The following is a 20,885-nucleotide window of genomic DNA, read 5'->3' on the forward strand; positions in this document are numbered from 1 at the left end:
CAGATCGGACCCCTAACTGACATTTTTACACTTTTGGGGGTACCAGTGACATTACTACAGTAATCAGTGCTAAAAATATGCATTGTTACTGTAATAATGACACTGGCAAGGAAGGGGTTAACAGTACTGGTGATCAGGAGGTTAAATGTGTCCCTAGCGGCGTGATTCTAACTGTCAGGGGGCGTGGCTTGTGAAGTAATCACAGAGACATACGATCCTATATAGCAGTATCACATAGCCTCTGTGATCACTTCAGGGAGAATGACGCACGGCTGTGCTTACATCAGCAGTCTGTCCTTCTCTCTCAGCTGCGGGAGATCGCGAGTGGCCGGCGGCCATCAAAGCCGCCGGTCACACGCACTGACTCCCCAGCCGACGAGTCAATTTATTACTTTCCTCAAAATTCTATAAACAATACAATGACAACGTGAAAGAAGTTTGTTTGAAATCTTGCAAATTTATTAACAATAAAAAATCCCATGTACATAAGTATTCACAGCCTTTACTCAATACTTTGTTGAAGCACCAATTACAGCCTCAAGTCTTTTTGAGTATGATGCTACAAGCTTGGCACACCTATTTTTGGGGCAGTTTCTCCACTTCTTCTTTGCAGGACCTCTCAAGCCCCATCAGGTTGGATGGGCAGTATCGGTGCACAGCCATTTTCAGATCTCTCCAGAGATTTTCACTCGGGTTCAAGTCTGGGCCACTCAAGGACATTCACAGAGTTGTCCCATAGCCACTCCTTTGTTATCTTGGCTGTGTGCTTAGTGTCGTGGTCCTGTTGGAAGAGGAACCTTTGCCCCAGTCTGAGGTCCAGAGCTCTCTGGAGAAGGTTTGCATCAAGGATGTCTCTGTACATTGCTGCATTCATCTTTCCCTCGATCCTGACCAGTCTCCCAGGTTTTGCCGCTGAAAAACATCCCCACAGCATGATGCTGCCACCACCATGCTTCAGGGATGGTATTGGCCAGGTGATGGGCGGTGCCTGATTTCCTTCAGACATGACACTTGCCCTTCAAGCCAAAGAGTTCAATCTTTGTTTCATCAGACAATTTTGTTTCTCATGGTCTGAGAGTCCTTCAGTGCCGGTTCACACATATGCAATGTCGACATTGCATGTGATTTGCACCGTACTGCTGTGCAAATCCCATGTGATATCTGTGCGATGCGAATTTAGCCATGCAGTTCGCATGGCTAAATTTGCATCACATTTGGACCAAAGTCGTAAGGGACCCTTTTTTTTTGTCTGCACTAGAATCGGATCGCATGGATGTTCACACCTATGCGATCCGATTCCTGTCCGAACTGACAGTTTGCACTGCGATATGTGACCTAATCTGGGGGGTATCGTTAACTTTGTATTGACACTCCCAGCAGTTTGCATATGGCAGTGTGAACTGCCTGTGAGTCGGGTGCGATGCGGGAACCCACAGTGGATTTGCATGGCTCCCACATCCCACCAATGTGAACCGACAATCGGGTGCCTTTTGGCAAACTCTGAACAGGCTGTCATGTGCCTTTTACTGAGGAGTGGCTTCCGTCTGGCCACTCCACCATACAGACCTGATTGGTGGAGTGCTGCAGAGATGGTTGTTCTGGAAGGTTCTCCTCTCTCCACACAGAAATGCTGGAGCTCTGTCAGAGTGAGGATCAGGTTCTTGGTCACCTCCCTGACCGTCCTTCCCCCGATCGCTCAGTTTGGCCAGGCAGCCGGCTCTATGAAGAGTCCTGGTGGTTCCAAACTTCTCCCATTTACAGATGATGGAGGCCACTGTACTTATCTGTGCCTCCATACAATCCTGTCTCAGAGGTCTACAGACAATTCCTGATACAGGGATGGAGACGCTGGGCATTACCTGCTGGTGTCTCACCTAAAGTCCCACATAGCCTATATTGTTAACTGTGGGATCTTATAGACAGGTGTGTGCCTTTCCAAATCATGTCCAATCAACTGAATTTACCACAGGTGGACTCCAATCAAGTTGTAGAAACACCTCAAGGATGATCAGTGGAAGCAGGATGCACCTGAGCTCAATTTTGAGTGTCATGGCAAAGGCTGTGAATACTTATGTACATGAAATTTTTATTTATTTATTTAATCAATTTGCAAAGATTTTAACCGCTTTGCGACCACCCGCCGCAGTTAAACTGCGGCAGACAGACGCTCCTGGGCAAAGCGACGTAGCTATACATCGGTCGCGAGCAGGAGGCTAGGGGGCGAGCGCGCTCCCCGTCAGCGGGGAAGCCGATGCAGCGGGCAGGCGGCACCGATTGCCGCCTGACACCCCCGCGATCGCTCCCTGAGAGGGAAGAACGGTCAGCTGTTGTAAACACAGATGACCGTTCTTCTCCCTGGAATGATCACAGAGCCCATGTGATCCTTCTATATAGGATCACATGTCTCTATGGTCATTTCAGAAGCCACACCCCCCCCACAGTTAAAATCACTCCCCTAGGCTTACATTTAACCCCTTCCCTGCCAATGTCATTATTACAATAACAGTGCATATTTTTAGCAATGATTACTGTAGTAATGTCACTGGTCCCCCCAAAAGTGTCAAACATGTCAGTTAGGGGGTCCAAACTGTCTGCCGCAATGTCGCAGTCCCGCTAAAAATCGCAGATCACTGTCATTACTAGTAAAAAAAAAAAAACAATAAAAATGACCTAAATCTTTTAATCTTTCCCTTAGTTAGTAAACGCAATAACTTTTGCGCAAACCAATCAAAATACGCTTATTGTGATTTTTTTTTTTTTTTTATTACCAAAAATATGTAGCAGAAAATAAATCGGCCTAAAATGTTAAATTTAGATTTTTACATTTTTTTGGGAATGTTGTATAGCAGAAAGTGAAAAATATTGTTTTTTATTTTTTTTCAATATTGTCACTCTTCTTCTTCTTTCTTTTTTTTTTTTTTTTTTTTCTTTTTTTTTATAGCGCAAACAAATAAAATTCGCAGAGGTGATCAAATACCACCAAAAGAAAGCTCTGTTTGTGGGGAAAAAAGGACGTCAATTTTATTTGGGTACAGCGTCGCACGACCGCCTAATTGTCCGTTAAAGTAACGCAGTGCCGAATCGCAAAATATGGCCTGGTCATTAAGGTGGAAAATCCTGGTCTTAAAGTGGTTAAACAAACTTTTTTCATGTTGTCATTATGAGGGAATGTTTGTAGAATTTTGAGGAAAATAATGAATTTCATCAATTTTGGAATAAGGCTGTAACATAATAAAATGTGGAAAAAGTGAAGCGCTGTGAATACTTTCCGGTCGCACTGTGCAGTCTGGGTTTATGGAAGCTCTTAAATAGCATGGATCTGTACTACAGTACACCTACAATTATGTAACAGATCCAGTATATTTATATTAATCCGATCACATTCACATTGATAAAGATGTAACAGAACACGGTAAAACATATCTAAACCCCAAATCAATGCAGTAATCTGTTGCAGCTTACCGATCCATAGATGTGATGGCTGCATTCCTTTTCTGTTTTCAGGCTTCTTTCCCTTACTTTACCTGGTAATCCTGCCAGTTCCACACTTCCTGTACTAGGGGAACGTCGTTCATTGGACTGTAACTGTGGAAGAACAGCTTTGTCGCCATTGATTGCTCTCCTGTTTTGGACTACAAACACCTCCCCCTCATTTCATCAACTTAATATAAGATGGAGGTTTTCTGTTGTTCACAGAATATAGTTTCGGAAGCTGATATTGTTTTATAATTTCAGTTCACTGCATAGGAAGTTATAAGGATGCTGAATTTCTGGCAAGATAAACAGATACTTTCTCAGTACTTAGTCTAAAAAAAAAGAAAAAAAAGGAAACTATTGCAGCCACCACAGCGAAAGACTGCTGAGTTGCAGAAAATTTATATTTTAGTTCTTGGCTTTAGATATACTTTAGGTTCCCTTTTAAAGGCAGTAGAGTACTGACTGGCTGACCATATAATCTTGTTGCAGGTCAGTCTGAGAGTGTGAGAGACGTACAGTTCAGCATCCGGGATTATTTCACTTTTGCGGCCACCTTTGAAAACGGAAACGTTCAGCTGTGGGACATCCGCAGGCCCGACCGCTTCGAGCGAATGTTCACTGCTCATAACGGACCTGTCTTCTGCTGTGACTGGCATCCGGAGGACAGGCAAGTACCCTGATGGAAGGTCACTCTACTGTTTAGGTAAAGTGTGTCGATGCAGAGGGGGGGCGGGTGAAGAGGTACCTGAGGACTCTCTGGGGGAGATTTACTAAAACTGGTGCACAAAATCTGATGCAGCATTTGCATAGTAACTAATCCGCTTCTAGGATTTATTGTCAGAGCTTAACTGAACAAGCTGAGGCTAGAAGCAGTTTGGTTGCTATGCACATCTGTACCAGATTCTGTGTGCAACAATTTTTAGTAAATCTCCCCCTGTGGTTGAGTGTGGGGGTTAGTATGTGTGGTGCCAAGTGAAAGGTATGAATACTGAATTACTTTTAAATTTACTACAGGTATGCAGTCTTGGGGGCATGGTGCGTTGGCTGTCAGTGGAGTTTGGCATGGGTGCGTTGGCTGTCAGTGGAGTTTGGCATGGGTGCGTTGGCTGTCAGTGGAGTTTGGCATGGGTGCGTTGGCTGTCAGTGGAGTTTGGCATGGGTGCGTTGGCTGTCAGTGGAGTTTGGCATGGGTGCGTTGGCTGTCAGTGGAGTTTGGCATGGGTGCGTTGGCTGTCAGTGGAGTTGGGCATGGGTGCGTTGGCTGTCAGTGGAGTTGGGCATGGGTGCGTTGGCTGTCAGTGGAGTTGGGCATGGGTGCGGTTGCTGTCAGTGGAGTTGGGCATGGGTGCGGTTGCTGTCAGTGGAGTTGGGCATGGGTTCGGTTGCTGTCAGTGGAGTTGGGCATGGGTGCGGTGGCTGTCAGTGGAGTTGGGCATGGGTGCGGTGGCTGTCAGTGGAGTTGGGCATGGGTGCGGTGGCTGTTAGTGGAGTTGGGCATTAGCGTGGTCAGTTGATTAGTGCTTGGGTGTAGTGGCGGTCAGTGGAGTAGGGCATATGGGCGTCGGTGGTCAGTAGATATGGGCATGGGTGCAGCAGCGGTCAGTGGAGTAAGCATGGGCGTGTTGGCGGTTAGTGAAGTCAGGCATGGGTGTGGTCAGTGGATTAATGCTTAGGTGCAGTGGCAGTCAGTGGAGTAGTGCATGGGCGTGCTGGCAGTCAGTGGAGTTGAGTATGGGTGTGGTCAGTGGATTAGTGATTAGGTGCAGTGGCGGTCAGTGGAGAAGTGCATGGGCGTGTTGGTGGTCAGTGGAGTCAGGTATTGGTGTGGTCAGTGGATTAGTGCTTAGGTGCAGTGGCAGTCAGTGGAGTAGTGCATGGGCGTGATGGCAGTCAATGGAGTGAGGTATGTGTGTGATCAGTGGATTAGTGATTAGGTCCAGTGGCGGTCGATGGAGTAGTGTATGGGTGCAGTGGTGGTCAGTGGAGTAGTGCATGGGCGTGTTGGTGGTCAGTGGAGTCAGGCATTGGTGTGGTCAGTGGATTAGTGCTTAGGTGCAGTGGCAGTCAGTGGAGTAGTGCATGGGCGTGATGGCAGTCAATGGAGTGAGGTATGTGTGTGATCAGTGGATTAGTGATTAGGTGCAGTGGCGGTCGATGGAGTAGTGTATGGGTGCAGTGGTGGTCAGTGGAGTAGTGCATGGGCGTGTTGGTGGTCAGTGGAGTCAGGCATTGGTGTGGTCAGTGGATTAGTGCTTGGGTGCAGTGGCAGTCAGTGGAGTAGTGCATGGGCGTGCTGGCAGTCAGTGGAGTCGAGTATGGGTGTGGTCAGTGGATTAGTGATTAGGTGCAGTGGCGGTCAGTGGAGTAGTGCATGGGCGTGTTGGTGGTCAGTGGAGTCAGGTATTGGTGTGGTCAGTGGATTAGTGCTTAGGTGCAGTGGCAGTCAGTGGAGTAGTGCATGGGCGTGATGGCAGTCAATGGAGTGAGGTATGTGTGTGATCAGTGGATTAGTGATTAGGTGCAGTGGCGGTCAATGGAGTAGTGTATGGGTGCAGTGGCGGTCAGTGGAGTAGTGCATGGGCGTGTTGGTGGTCAGTGGAGTCGGGCATTGGTGTGGTCAGTGGAGTAGTGTATGGGTGCAGTGGCGGTCAGTGGAGTAGTGTATGGGTGCAGTGGCGGTCAGTGGAGTAGTGGATGGGTGCGGTGGCAGTCAGTGGAGTAGTGGATGGGTGCAGTGGCGGTCAGTGGAGTAGTGGATGGGTGCGGTGGCGGTCAGTGGAGTAGTGGATGGGTGCGGTGGCGGTCAGTGGAGTAGTGGATGGGTGCGGGGGAGGTTAGTTGAGATGTGTGTGGGTGTGCTGTATGCAGGGGGTACAGTGGTGGACTTTGAGGTTTATGTCCATGCAGTGGTGTTGTCCATGTTCATGGGAAACTCATTTCTTTTATATGATACATCAGTATTTAAAACAGAAATGGTAACCTAGTTACTTTGATTTCCTTGCAGAGGTTGGCTGGCAACTGGTGGACGTGACAAAATGGTAAAAGTGTGGGACATGAACACTAACCGAGCCAAAGAGATCTACTGCGTTCAAACCATTGCTTCCGTGGCGCGAGTAAAGTGGCGGCCGGAGAGGAAGTACCACATAGGGACATGCTCCATGATGGTGGACCATAACATATATGTGTGGGACGTTAGGCGACCCTTCATCCCATTTGCCACCTTTGAGGAGCACAAAGATGTGACGACGGGAATTGTTTGGAGACACTGCCACGACCCTTACTTCCTGCTCTCGGGCTCTAAGGACAGCACGTTGTACCAACACATCTTCAGAGACGCCAAGAGGCCCATAGACCGGGCTAACCCTGAAGGCCTCTGCTATGGCCTATTTGGAGACCTGGCCTTTGCGGCCAAGGAGAGCCTCATATCTTCGTCTTCATCAGCCAATGACTCTAATAGGAAGCCGTACGACCGACGCCACCCCATCTTCTTCCTGAGGAAGCCAGACCCCATGGAGCAGTTTGAGAACATATCCAGTGGGTTAAGTGTTTTCGAGGCGGGCGGAGAAGACATGGGCTGGTTTGTAGCCACAGCTGAGCGTTACGCTTTGGCTGGGCGGCCGCTATCTGAACTGTGCGATCACAACGCCAAGGTGGCCAGAGAACTCAACAGGTGGCAGGTGAGCTTTAGGGGCACTAAATACATCACCAGCGCCTAAAATGAAGGCCTGGAGGAGCTGATCAAAGTTGATTCTTTATCAGATGAATGCAGTTTTACTTCTTTTTGAGATTGGATCTTTAGAAAGGGGATTAGGATGATGGGAAAAGGAGATGTGTCCAGTTTTGGGTGAAAGGTCCACTTCAAAGCTCCAGTCAATTTTTTTTTTTCTTACATTCTTATTTTTATCTGTGACCCCCCCCCCCCCCCTGCCCCCCATTGAGGAGTTATCTTTTTCCTCAAGAAATAGGAGTAGCAGTTGTTCCTGGGACAGGAAGGCATAGACGGCTACATAAAAAAGATTGAACCTTCCTCATTGTTTAGAAAGTGTTTGTCTGTGTTCCCCTGGCAGAGATTTCTCACCACTTTTTCTTCACACAGGAAATTGGGGGTAGGGTTCAATATTGAGTTGGCCCACCCTTTGCAGCTATAACAGCTTCAACTCTTCTGGGAAGGCTGTACACAAGGTTTAGGAGTGTGTCTATGGGAATGTTTGACCATTATTCTAGAAGCGCATTTGTGAGGTCAGACACTGATGTTGGATGAGAAGGCCTGGCTCATAGTCTCCTCTCTAGTTCATCCCAAATGTGTTCTATCAGATTGAGGTCAGGACTCTGTGCAGGCCAGTCAAGTTCCTCCACCCAAACTCGCTCATCCACGTCTTTATGGACCTTGCTTTGTGCACTGGTCCACATCATTTGGTGGAGGGGGGATTATTGAACTCTGCTTTAACTAGAGTTTATTTTGGGGATTACAGAGATGCTGACAGGGAGGGGGGGGGGGGGGGGGAGAAGACAGGCGACAAAAAGACATCCCCCTGAAAGTAAGCCCCAATGCATTTTTTGTAGCCAAAATAACTATAAGATCTGGTCCTATGTTGGGGGGGGGGGGGACTTTGTAGTTACATAGTTATATACTTATTCGGATTGAAAAAAGACACAAGTACATCTAGCTCAACCAATAAAAAAAAAAAAGAAAAACACCATTCAATCCCTTATACACAATCCTATATCCTAAGGCACCTTTCACACTTGGAGTCTGTCGGCGGACTCCGTTTTTCTCAGCGGGGGATACATCCGCCGATCCCCCGCTGAGTAGGCGGATGGCATCTTTCTCTGCGCTGTGTGCGGAGACAGAGCTGTCAGGTCCCCATTCTTCTCTATGGGGGAAATCGGATGAGAATGGACCGTCTGTCCGTTCTCATCCGATCCCATCTGCTGGACGGATGGAAAATAGGGTTTCCATCCGTCCAGATGTCTCCGCTGACATCTGATGCCCCATAGAGATACATGGGGGCATCCATTCAGATCCGCCCAAAAAAATGGACAGGCTAATCTGAACGGTCTGCCTATGTGAAAGGGGCCTATCTGTTCCTCAGCCACATGCATATGTTGCAGTGCACAAGTGTGACAACTGAAGAGTGCTGTAACTGGCCACAGTTAATGCTTAATTTTTCTAAGAGGTACTGCAGCAGCTGCTGTGATAGTCAAAGTCTAGGTATATAAACTGCTAATGTGTGTTTTGTGCAAATACACATATATAAATTAATTTATAAACGTCACTTCCGGGTTCCTACGCGTCACGATACCACGTGACTTCCTCAGGGATTGATCCCTGAGGAAGTCACGTGGTATTGTGACGTGACGCGTAGGAACCCGGAAGTGACGTTATGGAACGGGACGGAGGTCCCCAGCACAATTTATTTATTTATTTGGTTATTGCGATTAAGACACCAGCACATTATTTAATTTTATTAATGTGATTATTTAATGAAGTAATATTTGCACGAGTGAATTGCACATCTATGAAACACAGAGAAGCACCTTATATACTTGAATTAATTTATATATGTGTATTTGCAGAAAACGCACATTAGCACTTTATATACCTGAATTAATTTATATCTGTGGATAGTAAGAAGTTCAGTTTAAATACCCAGACAGCGCAGTACAACCCCATACTCTTGTGGATAAATATCACTGTCCCATTTGAAGTAATCCAAACCATATTCTCAGTGTCCATTAAGTAGCTGTCCATCATTTTCTCAGTCACCCTGTGCCCCTAAAAGAGACAGGGGGACTTCCACATAAGAGGAACATGGGGAGCCAAGAGAGGGGTTTCGCAACCTCTCTAAGCTTTGTTCCACGGGCCCCCCAACCAAAGTGACTCCTGACACAGGAGGGCCTTCGGCATCCTCGCTTACAAGGCTGATCTCCCTGCATTGTACATGATGATGCGGCACAGCTGCCACCAACGGCTTGAGTGCCAAAGAGAAGGGTGGGAGTCTTCAACAGCTCTCATGGGTGGGAGGGTATGGGAAGTACATTTTTTTTTTTTTTATTACTGTTACTCCTGTAGTGTAGTGCAGTGCAATGGTAAGTTTTTACTTTCCTGCAGAGTGCAGCGTTAAAAAGGCCTTGCTTTGTTTTTTACTGAAGGCCGAGAAATTGACATGGATGTCATTTTTAACCACTTCAGCTCCGGAAGGTTTACCCCCCCCCCCCCCCCCCCTCTTCATGACCAGGCCATTTCTTGTGATATGACACTGCTTTACTTTAACTGACAATTGCACGGTCATGCAATGCTGTACCAAAAAATCCCCCCCCCCCCCCCCACAGAATAGAGCTTTCTTTTGGTGGTATTTGATCACCTCTGCATTTATTTTTTGCTCTATAAACAAAGACCAACAACTTAAAGAAAAAAAAAGCTACATTTTTTACTTTCTGCTAGAAAACATATGCAGTAAAAAATCTAATTTGTTCATCAATTTAGACCAATATGTATTCTGCTACAAATTTTTGGTAAAAAAAAAAACCCAATAAGTGTATATTGGTTGGTTTGCACAAAAGTTATAGCAGCTACAAACTATGGGATATATAGATATTGGTCTAAATTTATGAACAAATTTGATTTTTTTACTGCATATGTTTTGTAAAGGCAGGCGTCCCAATACTTTTGGTAATATAGTGTATAAACCGGTGCATCTCATAAAATTAGAATAATGTGTGTATATATAAATCTATCATCAAAAAGTTTTTTTTTTTTCAGTAATTCAATTCAAAAAGTCACACCTGAGACCTTGTAACACTAACGAGTCACATGACACCGGGGAGGGAAAATGGCTAATTGGGCCCAATTTGGACATTTTCACTTAGGGGTGTACTCACTTTTGTTTCCAGCGGTTTAGACATTAATGGCTGTGTGTTGAGTTATTTTGAGGGGACAGCAAATTTACACTGTTATACAAGCTGTACACTGACTACTTTACATTGTACCAAAGTGTAATTTCTTCAGTGTTGTCACATGAAAAGATAGAATAAAATATTTACAAAAATGTGAGGGGTGTACTCACTTTTGTGAGTTGGCGCCCATTCAGACTGGCGCGACACAACTTTGTGGGGCGACCTGTGAAGTCGCGGTGCACACGGTGCGACTTGCACGGACTTCATATAATTGAAGTCAATGCAAGTCACCTCCAGGTCGCCCCGAAGTAGTACAGGACCCTTTTTCTAAGTCGGAGCGACTTGTGTCGCTCCTATTAGAACGGGTCCTGTACTATTCAATGGCGAGCGACCGACCGCGACTTGTCAGGCGACCAAGTCGCCTGACAAGTCGCGCTAGTGTGAATGGACCCTTACTGTGTGTGTAGATAGATAGATAGAGATATATATAATATAGATCAATGGATATAGAGACACACACACACCCTACCTGGCTGATGCCCCTGGAAGCTGGAAATCAATGAAGTAGACACTCTGATTGGATGAGGTGAAGAGTGTACATCACGCCCTGTGCGCACCCCTATACTGGGAAGATCGTTCACATGTGGGCTGCGATTTTAAAAAAAAGTGCAAGGACTTCTTTACTGGGTGTCGCGGAGCATGGGAGCTCATTCAAATCAATGGGCTTCTTGTAGCCACACAGGTGTGAACCAGGCCTAATTGTAATGGATAAAATAAGGTCTTGGGTCTGGACTACAAGGCTGACTAAAACAATCCTTTGGTAGGTAAAACATTTCTCATGTAGCTGTTCAGCTTTAAATTTTATGTAAAAAATGACATCAAGATAAATGTATAAACATACAGAATGTTCTCCCTAAAATACACAGTGACTTCCCTTATTCTGTTTTCCTTTATGATTTCTGGGTTGGACTGTCTGGCTTTTGAGGTCCATACAAATGTATTTGGCAATTAGATATCTCATTGTATATGGGACTGTCGTCACCATTTCTCTTATCTGTACTTCTAGGTTGCTCAGACTTGGACAATGCTCAGAATCATCTACTGCAGCCAGGGCACTGTGCCACCCACCAATCTGAACCACAGCTTAAGCAAAAGTGGAAACACCTTGCCACTACTCAACAGGTGAGTTTGCAGGATTAACCAGTTGTGGACATTGGCTGTGCTACACACACCCAACACATCTTGAATGAAGTACACAGGGCATGCATAGTACATCCCGCCCTTATGCTCCACTCCTTACTCCTCACACTTGCTGGCAGTTCCTGTATGTCAAACTGACAGCCTGGAGTTGCTGTGTAAATGGAGGCACTGTAGAAGCTTCTGCTGTCAAACTGTCTTACAGTGTTTGTAAACACTGTTCAGACAGGAGATCGAGAGATATAAAGTAACATTGTTAGGCTACATTTGCACATGCGTTTAGCCTTGTTGTGAATCCCAGCGGCAAGAATCTGATTCCTGCAGCTGGGATTGATAGCTGTGTGTGGATATTTTTGTGTGTGTGAATCCTCAGTCACTGTGGGTTTGGCGGCCGCAGAGATCCAAATGAGTGCAGAGTAAACCCCTGTTCTTAAACGCATATTGTGAGATGAGTCCATTTGGTTGGTCGCAGGCCGGTTGGTTTTGTATGACATACATCGTCCTTCCAGTGCTCCTTGCTGCAAAGACCAGTTATAGGTGGGGGGGGGCGCAGTGGCCACTTGTTTGTGTTTTGAATATATTGGTCAGGCAGCCCACTGACACCTATGCTGCTATAGTGCAGGAGTTCAATGCGCCCCTGTACCTTTAAGGAGGGGGTGGGCTCCTTCCAGGCTCACCTGTCCTCTGCCTATCCATTAAAATGCATGTGCTTCCATTGTGGAGACTCTCAGAAGTTAGTTAACACTACAGAAAATGGGGTGCAGGGCCTGAAGTTTACGCATGTATTTGCAAATGTGTGCAGACTAAACCCGTTCTTAGTGCATACTGTTAGACAGGTCAATTTGGTTGGTTGCTGGATGGTAAGTTTAAGCTTGGCATTCTCTTTCATACGTCACCCTTACAGCGCCCCTTGCTGCACAGACCAGTTATAGGTGGGGGCAGTGGCCACTTGTTTGTATCCACACACTGCTGTCAATCCCAGCGGCAAGGATTAGCAGTGTGGCTAAACACCCATGTGAATGTAAACCTACTTTTGTATCTACTATTTCCATTCATCTGCAGATCAAATGGATGAACTTCAATCTGCATCTGTTAAAACAACCTGGCAACGTTTTTTGCTTTTTTATTTATTTTTTTTTATAAAATCAATTGCTATTTAACCCATTAGTTTACCTTTTTAAAGCACTAATTTAAATAAAAATAGAAAAGAATAGTTTTATATGGTTTTTTTTTTCTCTCTATTTAAACTTTTTTATTTTTTTATTCATTTTGTTACAACTTTTTTAAGTGCTGCTTTAAAAAAAAGTTGAAAAGCCCTTTATTTCATTAAAAGAAAAAAAAAAAACCTTTGCAATGCTTTGTACCATAATTATAATTAGTGGGACCCATTATAGAATAAAAGGTATACTTTATTATCAACAGTTACAGTATTTCTTTATTAAATTGCCATTAATCAAAGTAGAAAATGTCTTTAGTTCTTTTATGTTTCTTCTCCTTGAATTGCATAAAAGTAAGGTCATTTTTGCAAGATAAAAAAAGCCTTTTCTGAAAAAAAAAAATGCATATTCTTTTGTTCTCTTTTTAAGTAATGATAAAATTATTGACAAATAGGCTCTTAGAAATGTAAAACTTGCTCCTGGTCCAAAAAGGGTTTTACAGTTGTGAGAGCTGGATTGGCTAAGGCCCCGTTCACATAGGGGCGATCCGACTTCGGGTGGCGACCTCCGAGGTCGCGGTGCAAGCAGCGCGCCGCGACCTCGGAGAGGCCGCCACGGACTTCATAACATTGAAGTCTATGGCGGTCGCCTTCGGGTCGCCCCAAAGAAGCTCCGGACCCTTTTTCTAAGTCGGAGCGACTTGTGTCGCTCCTATTAGAAAGGGTCCACAGCTTCCCTATGGAAGGCGACCTACGGCGACCTGTGAGGCGACCAGGTCGCCTTAGTGTGAACGGGGGCTAAACCATACCCAAATCACATTTAGTTTGTAAAAGCTCTCACAGGTGGTTGAATGTTGTCACCCCCTAACAGGTTTGCATAGGGCCCTTTGTAGCCATTAATTTAAAAAATAGCTGCAATTCGAAAAAAAAAAAAAAAAGTTGAAGTGATTCTTTGAAAGACATTATCATAGTAAAGCCTATATGAGAGATTGGGTTTATGTGCGCTTTGTGTGACTTTTTCTTTTTCTTGGCTTCCCCTCTAACTGGCACCCTCTTCCCTCAGCTTCAGCATAAAGGAGATGCCCTCTGGGATGGGCAGTGAAGCCAGGCTGGAGCACAGCAAGGGAGACAGCCGAGCTGACAGCGTTCTGATGGACTCGGCAGCCATTAATAATGACGGTAAGGAGAAACTTTTCATTGAATTTCCTTTAGAGATCGTGTTCATATGGAAATATCCCACCTTGCTACTGTAGTTTGCTGGAATGAATACTTGACTTTTTCTCAGGTTATGGCTAACCCCTATAATGGTGCAGCAATCAAATGTTAGAGGCTCTGTCCCCATACTATTAATAGCAGCAATAATCTTGCACAATCTTTCCATAATAACCTTGTTTCATAATACAAACTTGTTGCACTTTCGCTGTTGTTTATTATTATTTTTTATTTTTTTGCTTAATATTCAATAAGCCTTATTGCAAGTAGTGCGAACTTGCAAAGTCAGACATGGCACATCACTCACCGCCAGTCCCTCTCCTGCTCTTCCTATGCGTTTTCCCCAAATAGGGGGCTTAGTCATGAAACAGTTACATCTTTATGTATTTTTATTTATTTTCTTTTATTCGTGCATTTCATCTCCCCAGAGTTATTGATATTCTGTTACTGAACAGGCCTATGCCTTCCTTTGGGTACCACCATCTTGTATGGGACATTAGTAGTCCCAGGCAAACTCTGAACTGTCACAGAAATGATGCTCTGTAGTATTGCCCTACTATCATTTGATTATATTTGAAGTGTAATGAACATCCTGCCATTTACCGGAGCAGAGAACTAAATAAAGCCAGCAGTGACCCCTCCACTCTGCACATAATAAAATCAGCCCCTGCTTGCTTTCTTTACAGTTTTTGAGCACTAATGACTCAGCAATGGGTGCACAGACTAAAAAAATCACTGATCTTTTCTGGAATCCTTTTTATTTTCTAACAGGTAGCTGTGTGGACTCCTGTTTTCTACTTACATAGCAGCTGGGAAGGGGTTGGGAGCCTGCAGATCTAGGAATTGAGTTTTGCAGCTAAAAAAATGTTAATTTACTATTTTTACTTTTTTTTTTTTTGTAGGAGTCTGGAAAGCATTGCACCCGCAATCAGCAGATCACGGGTGCAAAGCAGGACTCTTGCAGAATATGTGTAAAGGCTCGTACACACTATAAGATAATCGGGCGAACATTTTCGTCTAAAGAATTTTAGTACGATTTTCTTGTAGCGTGTACAGAACTTTCTACAGACAAATCTGAAATTTTGTAAAAAAATTCACGAAGGAACAAACTCCAAAATTTTTCTCGTATGGAAAAAAACGATTTTTGTTTAATGTGTACCGTTCTGGTACAAGAAAAATCGGTAATGAAAGACTGCGCATGATCAGAAACAAATAGCCTTTGTCGTACGAGAATTTTCGTTCATCGGTTCCGATTTGCTGTGAAACGACGAGGAAAATCAAACAACCGTTGGCCCGATTTTTCTTTTAGTGTGTACCCCACTTCAGCTGTCCGCTTGTACCTCGTACGGACAGGCAGTTACCCACTGCCAGGGAGACTTGATGAGCTACCTAGAGTGCTTAACAGCACCGTAGCAGTTCATTGAGAATTACAAGCCTACAGACGTAAAGGCTGTCAGTACCTGTAGTTCTCCCATTCACAGAACTCTGTGAATGAATGACATAACTGCAAGTTCAAGGAGAAGATCCCCGGCTCGTTGTCACTAGAGGCGCTGGGTCGGGGAGAGGCTGCAGCAGCGGGAACATTTTACACGTGCCACCCTAAAAACCGATGGAACATGTGACATGTTCCTAAAGGTGAACTTATGCTTTAAGGCTAACTTAAATTGATATAAATGGTTATTTTATACACTGTTTAAGTTTTATTTTCCTTCTGTGTAAGTCTAATTTTTAACTCTTTCCTGGCAGAGAATGAAGAGACAGAGGGCAGCGATGTTCCTGCCGACTATCTGCTCGGAGATGTGGAGGGAGACGAGGACGAGCTCTATATGGTTGACCATGAGCATCCCCACCGTAAGTCTCATTTGCAACTTTACCTGTTTGTGAACAGAACAATGGAAGTGGGAGAGTCACCCTTTGTATTTGTTCTGGTGACCATTGTGACTGAAAGTGAGGGGGAAATCCAACATTTGAGTTCTCCCCAGAACAGGAATTGAGTCAAAAATCCTCCAGTGGGGAACCGGTTCCGGGGATAACTTTCCAAGACTGGATTTCCCTCACTTTGGAGAGATTTCTGTTTTTTGTTCCTGTTCTGTAGATTATCAACTGAAGGGAATTATCAATGATAGAAAATGTAGTTCCTTACTTTATCAAAGATTAAATAAGGAAGAAAATATTTTTGGCTTTCAAAAAAAGGTTAATTAAAACAGTTAACATTAAAGGCTTCTAACACTTAACATAATCTTGACAGATTGTGTGTATGCCAGAGATTCGGCTGTGGCCAATCACAGCACAGAGTTCTGTGTTGACAAACACACAGAATTTTGTACATAGACAGCGATCTGTCTATTTCTTCTCCCTGAAAAAGCAGGCAGATCTGTTAATAAAAGTGGCACGCATTACATTTGTTAGGCACACAGTTAACCCATTCATTGTCCCTTGATGTTATCCCCTTCCCAGCCAGTGTCATTAATACAGTATTTTCACTGATCACTGTATTAGTGTCACTAGCGATTGTTATGGCGCTTTTCCACTGCATAGAACCAAACGGTTTGGCTCGCTTTTGTGCTTTTCCACTGCTGGTACCACATGGTATGGTGTAGGAACGGTTCGGTACGGTACGGTGCGGCGGTGCTTTTCCACTGCATGGAACCGAACGGTACGGCTCTCAAAAACAGTACCACCTCGATTGTGGTTCCAAGAGGTACCATAACCGGTACCATATCCCACAATCCTTTGCATGCAGTCACTACTAGCCACTGATTGGTCAGAGAATCCCACCACCCCGTTGTTATCCCACCCACTTAACTTTAGTACTACTTTAGTGGAAAAGCAAACTGTACCGTACCGAACCGTTCCAACACCGTACCATGCGGTACCAGCAGTGGAAAAGCAAGCCGGGCCAAGCAGGGCTGAGTAGAGCCGAGCCGGTACTTGCAGTGGAAAACTGCCATTAGTGTCCCTCCAAGCCAGTGTTTGTTAGCGCCAGATTGCCCACCACACTATTACAGTTCCACTCTAAGTCGCTAATCACCACCATTACAAGTATAATGTCTGTACAAATCCCTATCTTGATCACAATCGGAACTATACTAGTGTCCCTGATAGTATAGAAAAGTAGCAGAATACATTTTGGTCTGAAATTTGTGAAGAAATTAGATTTTATTGGATCTGTTTTATAATGGAAAGTAGGAAATGATGTGTTTTTTATTCAAAGCTTTCAGGTTTTTTTTTTTTTTTCATATAATAAATAAAAAACCCAGAGGTTATCAAATACCACCAAAAGAAAGCTATATTTGTGTAAAAAAAAAAAGTATATACATTTAATTTGGGGACAATGTTGCATGACCGTGCAATTACCAGTTAAATTAGCACAGTGCTGAATAGAAAAAAAATGCCCTGGTCATTAAAGTGGAGTTCCACCCATTTTTAATAAATTGGATTACATAGATGTATGTAATCCCCTTTAAAACAACTTTTACCAATGGAAAGTTTTTTTTTTTTTTTAGTAAATACCTTATTTTCTGCTTTATTTATCCTCTTCTCACTTCCGGGTCCGGTCAGCGATTCGCAGTGTGTGCTGGGATGTATTTCAGGGCATGAAATCTCACATCATTACACAGGAGATGAGCTGTACTGCGTGCTCTGCCCCGCCTCCTCTCAGTGAGCTCTAAGTATGTATTGTATTGAGGCCGTGCTCCGCCCCCGCCTCCTCTCGGTGAGCTCAGTGAGGATATAATGCTTTGTCCTCGCTCACTGAGAGGAGGCGGGGCGGAGCACGGCCTCAATACAATACATACATACAGCTCACTGAGAGGAGGCGGGGCAGAGCACGCAGTACAGCTCATCTCCTGTGTAATAATGCGAGATTTCATGGCCTGATATACATCCCAGCACACACTGCGAATCGCCGAATGACGTAATCGCCGACCGGACCCGGAAGTGAGAAGAGGATAAATAAAGCAGAAAATTGGTAAAAGTCGTTTTAAAGGGGATTACATAGATCTAAAGTCACTAAAATGGGTGGAACTCCACTTTAAGGGGGTAAAACGTTCCGGAGGTCAAGTAAGTATTCTAACCTGTAATCTCCTTTTGTGTCACGTACAGCGGAGGAGCAGGAGTACGTTCTTCCCCAGGAGGCCTTCCCGCTTCGTCATGAGATCACAGACAACCCCTCGGCTTTGGACCACTTACAGGACAAAGCCGACTCTCCCCATGTAAGCGGAAACGAAGCGGAGACTGTGTCCCTCACTCCGGTGGAGTCCTTCTCCCTCATTTCTATCTCTCACGCTCTTTATGAAAACCGTCTCCCCATCGACTTCTTCAACCCCACCGTCCGTGACATGTTGTGCTTCTACGCCCAGCAGGGTGACGTGCAGATGGCGGCCTCTGTGCTCATTGTGCTGGGGGACCGGATCCGCAAGGAGATAGATGAACAGACGCAGGTGATCAAGCAATGCAGCCATTGTTATATGGTTTTTAATCATTTATAACAGCAGTAAATCCTATATTGTGGAAAAGTTTATATCTGAAAATTTGCATAAAAAAGTTGACCATTTGATGAATTCTAAGACTATTATGTAATATGTAGACCCATGATGTGCTGGCAACCATATAATTTCTTCTGTGTTCTGGTTGTGAATGTGTTGATTTAGTGTATGTTTGTTGCTTACATATATGACCATGTGTCTCTACCCCTATAGGAACACTGGTTCACCTCCTACATTGACCTATTGCAGCGATTCAAACTGTGGAACGTGTCTAATCAGGTGATCAAGCTGAGTACTTGCAGCGCCATCAACTGCCTGAACCAAGCCTCAACTACCCTCCACATCAACTGCAGCAACTGCAAGAGGCCCATGAGTAACAAAGGCTGGATCTGTGACCGGTGAGGAACAACATGATTAGCAGGATATCGCACCATGTACAAACAAAGCATGTAATTCTGAATGTGCAGTCAGGCACCTAGCATCTAATTAAAGCGAAGTTCCACCCAAAAGTGGAACTTCCGCTTTAAATAGTCCTAACCCCCTGACATGCCACATTTGGCATGTCATTTTTGGGGGGGGGGGGGGAGCGGGTACCTAGTTTTGACATGTACCCGCTCCCACTTCCACTCGGAGCGCCGCGGCGCCCTGAGCGGAAGTTCTCCTCTCTCCCTCCCTCCCTGCAATCTTCTGGGACATGTCAGAGGTCCCAGAAGATTGCCGGCCAATCACGACGCATAGCGCAACTCGCGCATGCGCAGTGCGTACCCGGCTGTGAAGCCGCAAACTGTCACAGCCGGGTGCCCACATCAGTGATGCCGGCGCCGCGCAGAGAGGGAGAAGACGGCGCATCGCTGGAGCGTGGGACAGGTGAGTGTGCGGTTAGGCTGGAACTCCGCTTTAAGGATTTAGCAATGGCTTCTCCCTTCTATTAGTAGAAGTCTTCTTTTTAGTGCTCATTCAGATGAGCACAGAGACCCATCCTCTGCGCTCAGCTGCTTTTTGCTGCATGTGCATCGATCTTGGAGCTGCATGCAGACAGCCCATGAAAGTGAACGCAGATACAGCGGTTGCACAGATAGTCGCATGTGAAAATCTGACATACTAGCAGAAGCTGTGCATGGATCTGAACACCGACACTTTGCTTTCAGATCTGTTCACCCGCTCCTGCTTGCATGTGAAATTTTGATATGCGGTTGTGTCCATGCAGCTGCTGCATCTGCATCCACTTCTATGAGCTGACTGCGTGCACCTCTGAGGTGGATGCACACACAGCAAAAAGCAGCTCTGCATGGAAGACAGGCGGAGGACATCCGTCTGAATGAGCCTTAACTGTGTGTTTTCCTAAAGCTATTCTGCTAAATTATTAAAGGGTAGGTAGGGCCAAAGCTCTTTCTTTCTTGTTCTTCACTCATCTGACCCATTTTTTTAGCCCACAGCAGGATAAAGTCCGCTGTCAGCTGACGTCTCAGAGCTGTTCCAGGCTCTGGAGAGATCCCCGATTTAATGTCGGGATCCACCCATGTGCCTGAACCGACAGCTGTCTCAGCCTCTCAGCGAGTCACTTAGAGCCTGAGCCAGCCTTCACAACCTAGTGCTCCAGTGAGCACTAGAGGGGCAGAGCAGAGAGCTGGTGACTGTCAGTCATTCGCTTTCTGCTCACTGAAGACAAAGAACTGAGTAATCAGTGGTCCTTTTATCACTCAGTTCTCACTCTTAGAAGCAGCAGGGGACCGGACCGATGCAGCATCTGACTGATGCTGACTGATGTTGTATCTTGTTTTTTTCTTTTTTTGATTCCCGAACATCTTTTAATGGCTTCTCTGTCTCCCCACCAGGTGTCGCCAGTGTGCCAGCATGTGCGCAGTATGTCACCACGTAGTGAAAGGCTTGTTTGTCTGGTGCCAAGGCTGCGGACATGGCGGACATCTCCAGCACATCATGAACTGGATGCAGACGAACTCCCACTGCCCCGCCGGGTGCGGGCACCCCTGTGAATACAGCTGAACGTTGTATATATGAGTGCATACAGATGAAAAACAGTGTCAGCTGGTGTTTGAGTACACTATGAATTATTTCCACTGTCCCCTTGTGAGGAAAGGTGCCACATGCAACACTTTTTTTTTTTTTTCTTTTTTTTTTTTTCCTACTTAAAGTGAACCTGTCCTTGCCAGAAAGTGCCTAAAGTAACAACAGTGGTGAAGTTCTTGATGCTGCTTGTGGTACTGTATTAGTTTTAATGATGGCTTGTCCTGCTGGATTCCTTAGGATCAAAAGCCCAGGCTGTACAAAGGGTCTTGATGTCCCTACTGGTTTAGGACTCCTAACACCTGTGCAAAGGACTGCTTTTGCCTGCCTAGAATGCAGTGGTGTTCTGTGAATCCACATGCAGCCAGTCCCATTTATTGCAATTGGGACTCAGCGGCTGCATGGACACAGCTGCTGGTCCCAATTTGACAGCC

The 20,885-nt window shown here is 45.2% G+C and overlaps 1 protein-coding gene across 1 annotated transcript in view; it reads left to right on the forward strand.

The window, feature by feature from the left end:
• Positions 1 to 20,508, forward strand: part of WDR24 (WD repeat domain 24) — a 30,616-nt gene extending 10,108 nt beyond the window's left edge. Inside the window, exons 3-10 of the mRNA XM_082259947.1 lie at positions 3,967 to 4,144; positions 6,482 to 7,154; positions 11,441 to 11,556; positions 13,791 to 13,906; positions 15,686 to 15,790; positions 18,044 to 18,381; positions 18,640 to 18,824; positions 20,262 to 20,508. Of these exons, the coding sequence (XP_082116073.1) occupies positions 3,967 to 4,144; positions 6,482 to 7,154; positions 11,441 to 11,556; positions 13,791 to 13,906; positions 15,686 to 15,790; positions 18,044 to 18,381; positions 18,640 to 18,824; positions 20,262 to 20,430 (1,880 nt within the window). The 3' untranslated portion in view covers positions 20,431 to 20,508. The remainder of the gene's footprint in view (positions 1 to 3,966; positions 4,145 to 6,481; positions 7,155 to 11,440; positions 11,557 to 13,790; positions 13,907 to 15,685; positions 15,791 to 18,043; positions 18,382 to 18,639; positions 18,825 to 20,261) is intronic.
• Positions 20,509 to 20,885: the final 377 nt, after the last annotated feature.

This window comes from Pelophylax lessonae (genome assembly GCF_965119305.1).
Source record: "Pelophylax lessonae genome assembly, chromosome: 6".
In the NCBI taxonomy this organism is placed as follows: Eukaryota; Metazoa; Chordata; class Amphibia; order Anura; family Ranidae; genus Pelophylax; species Pelophylax lessonae.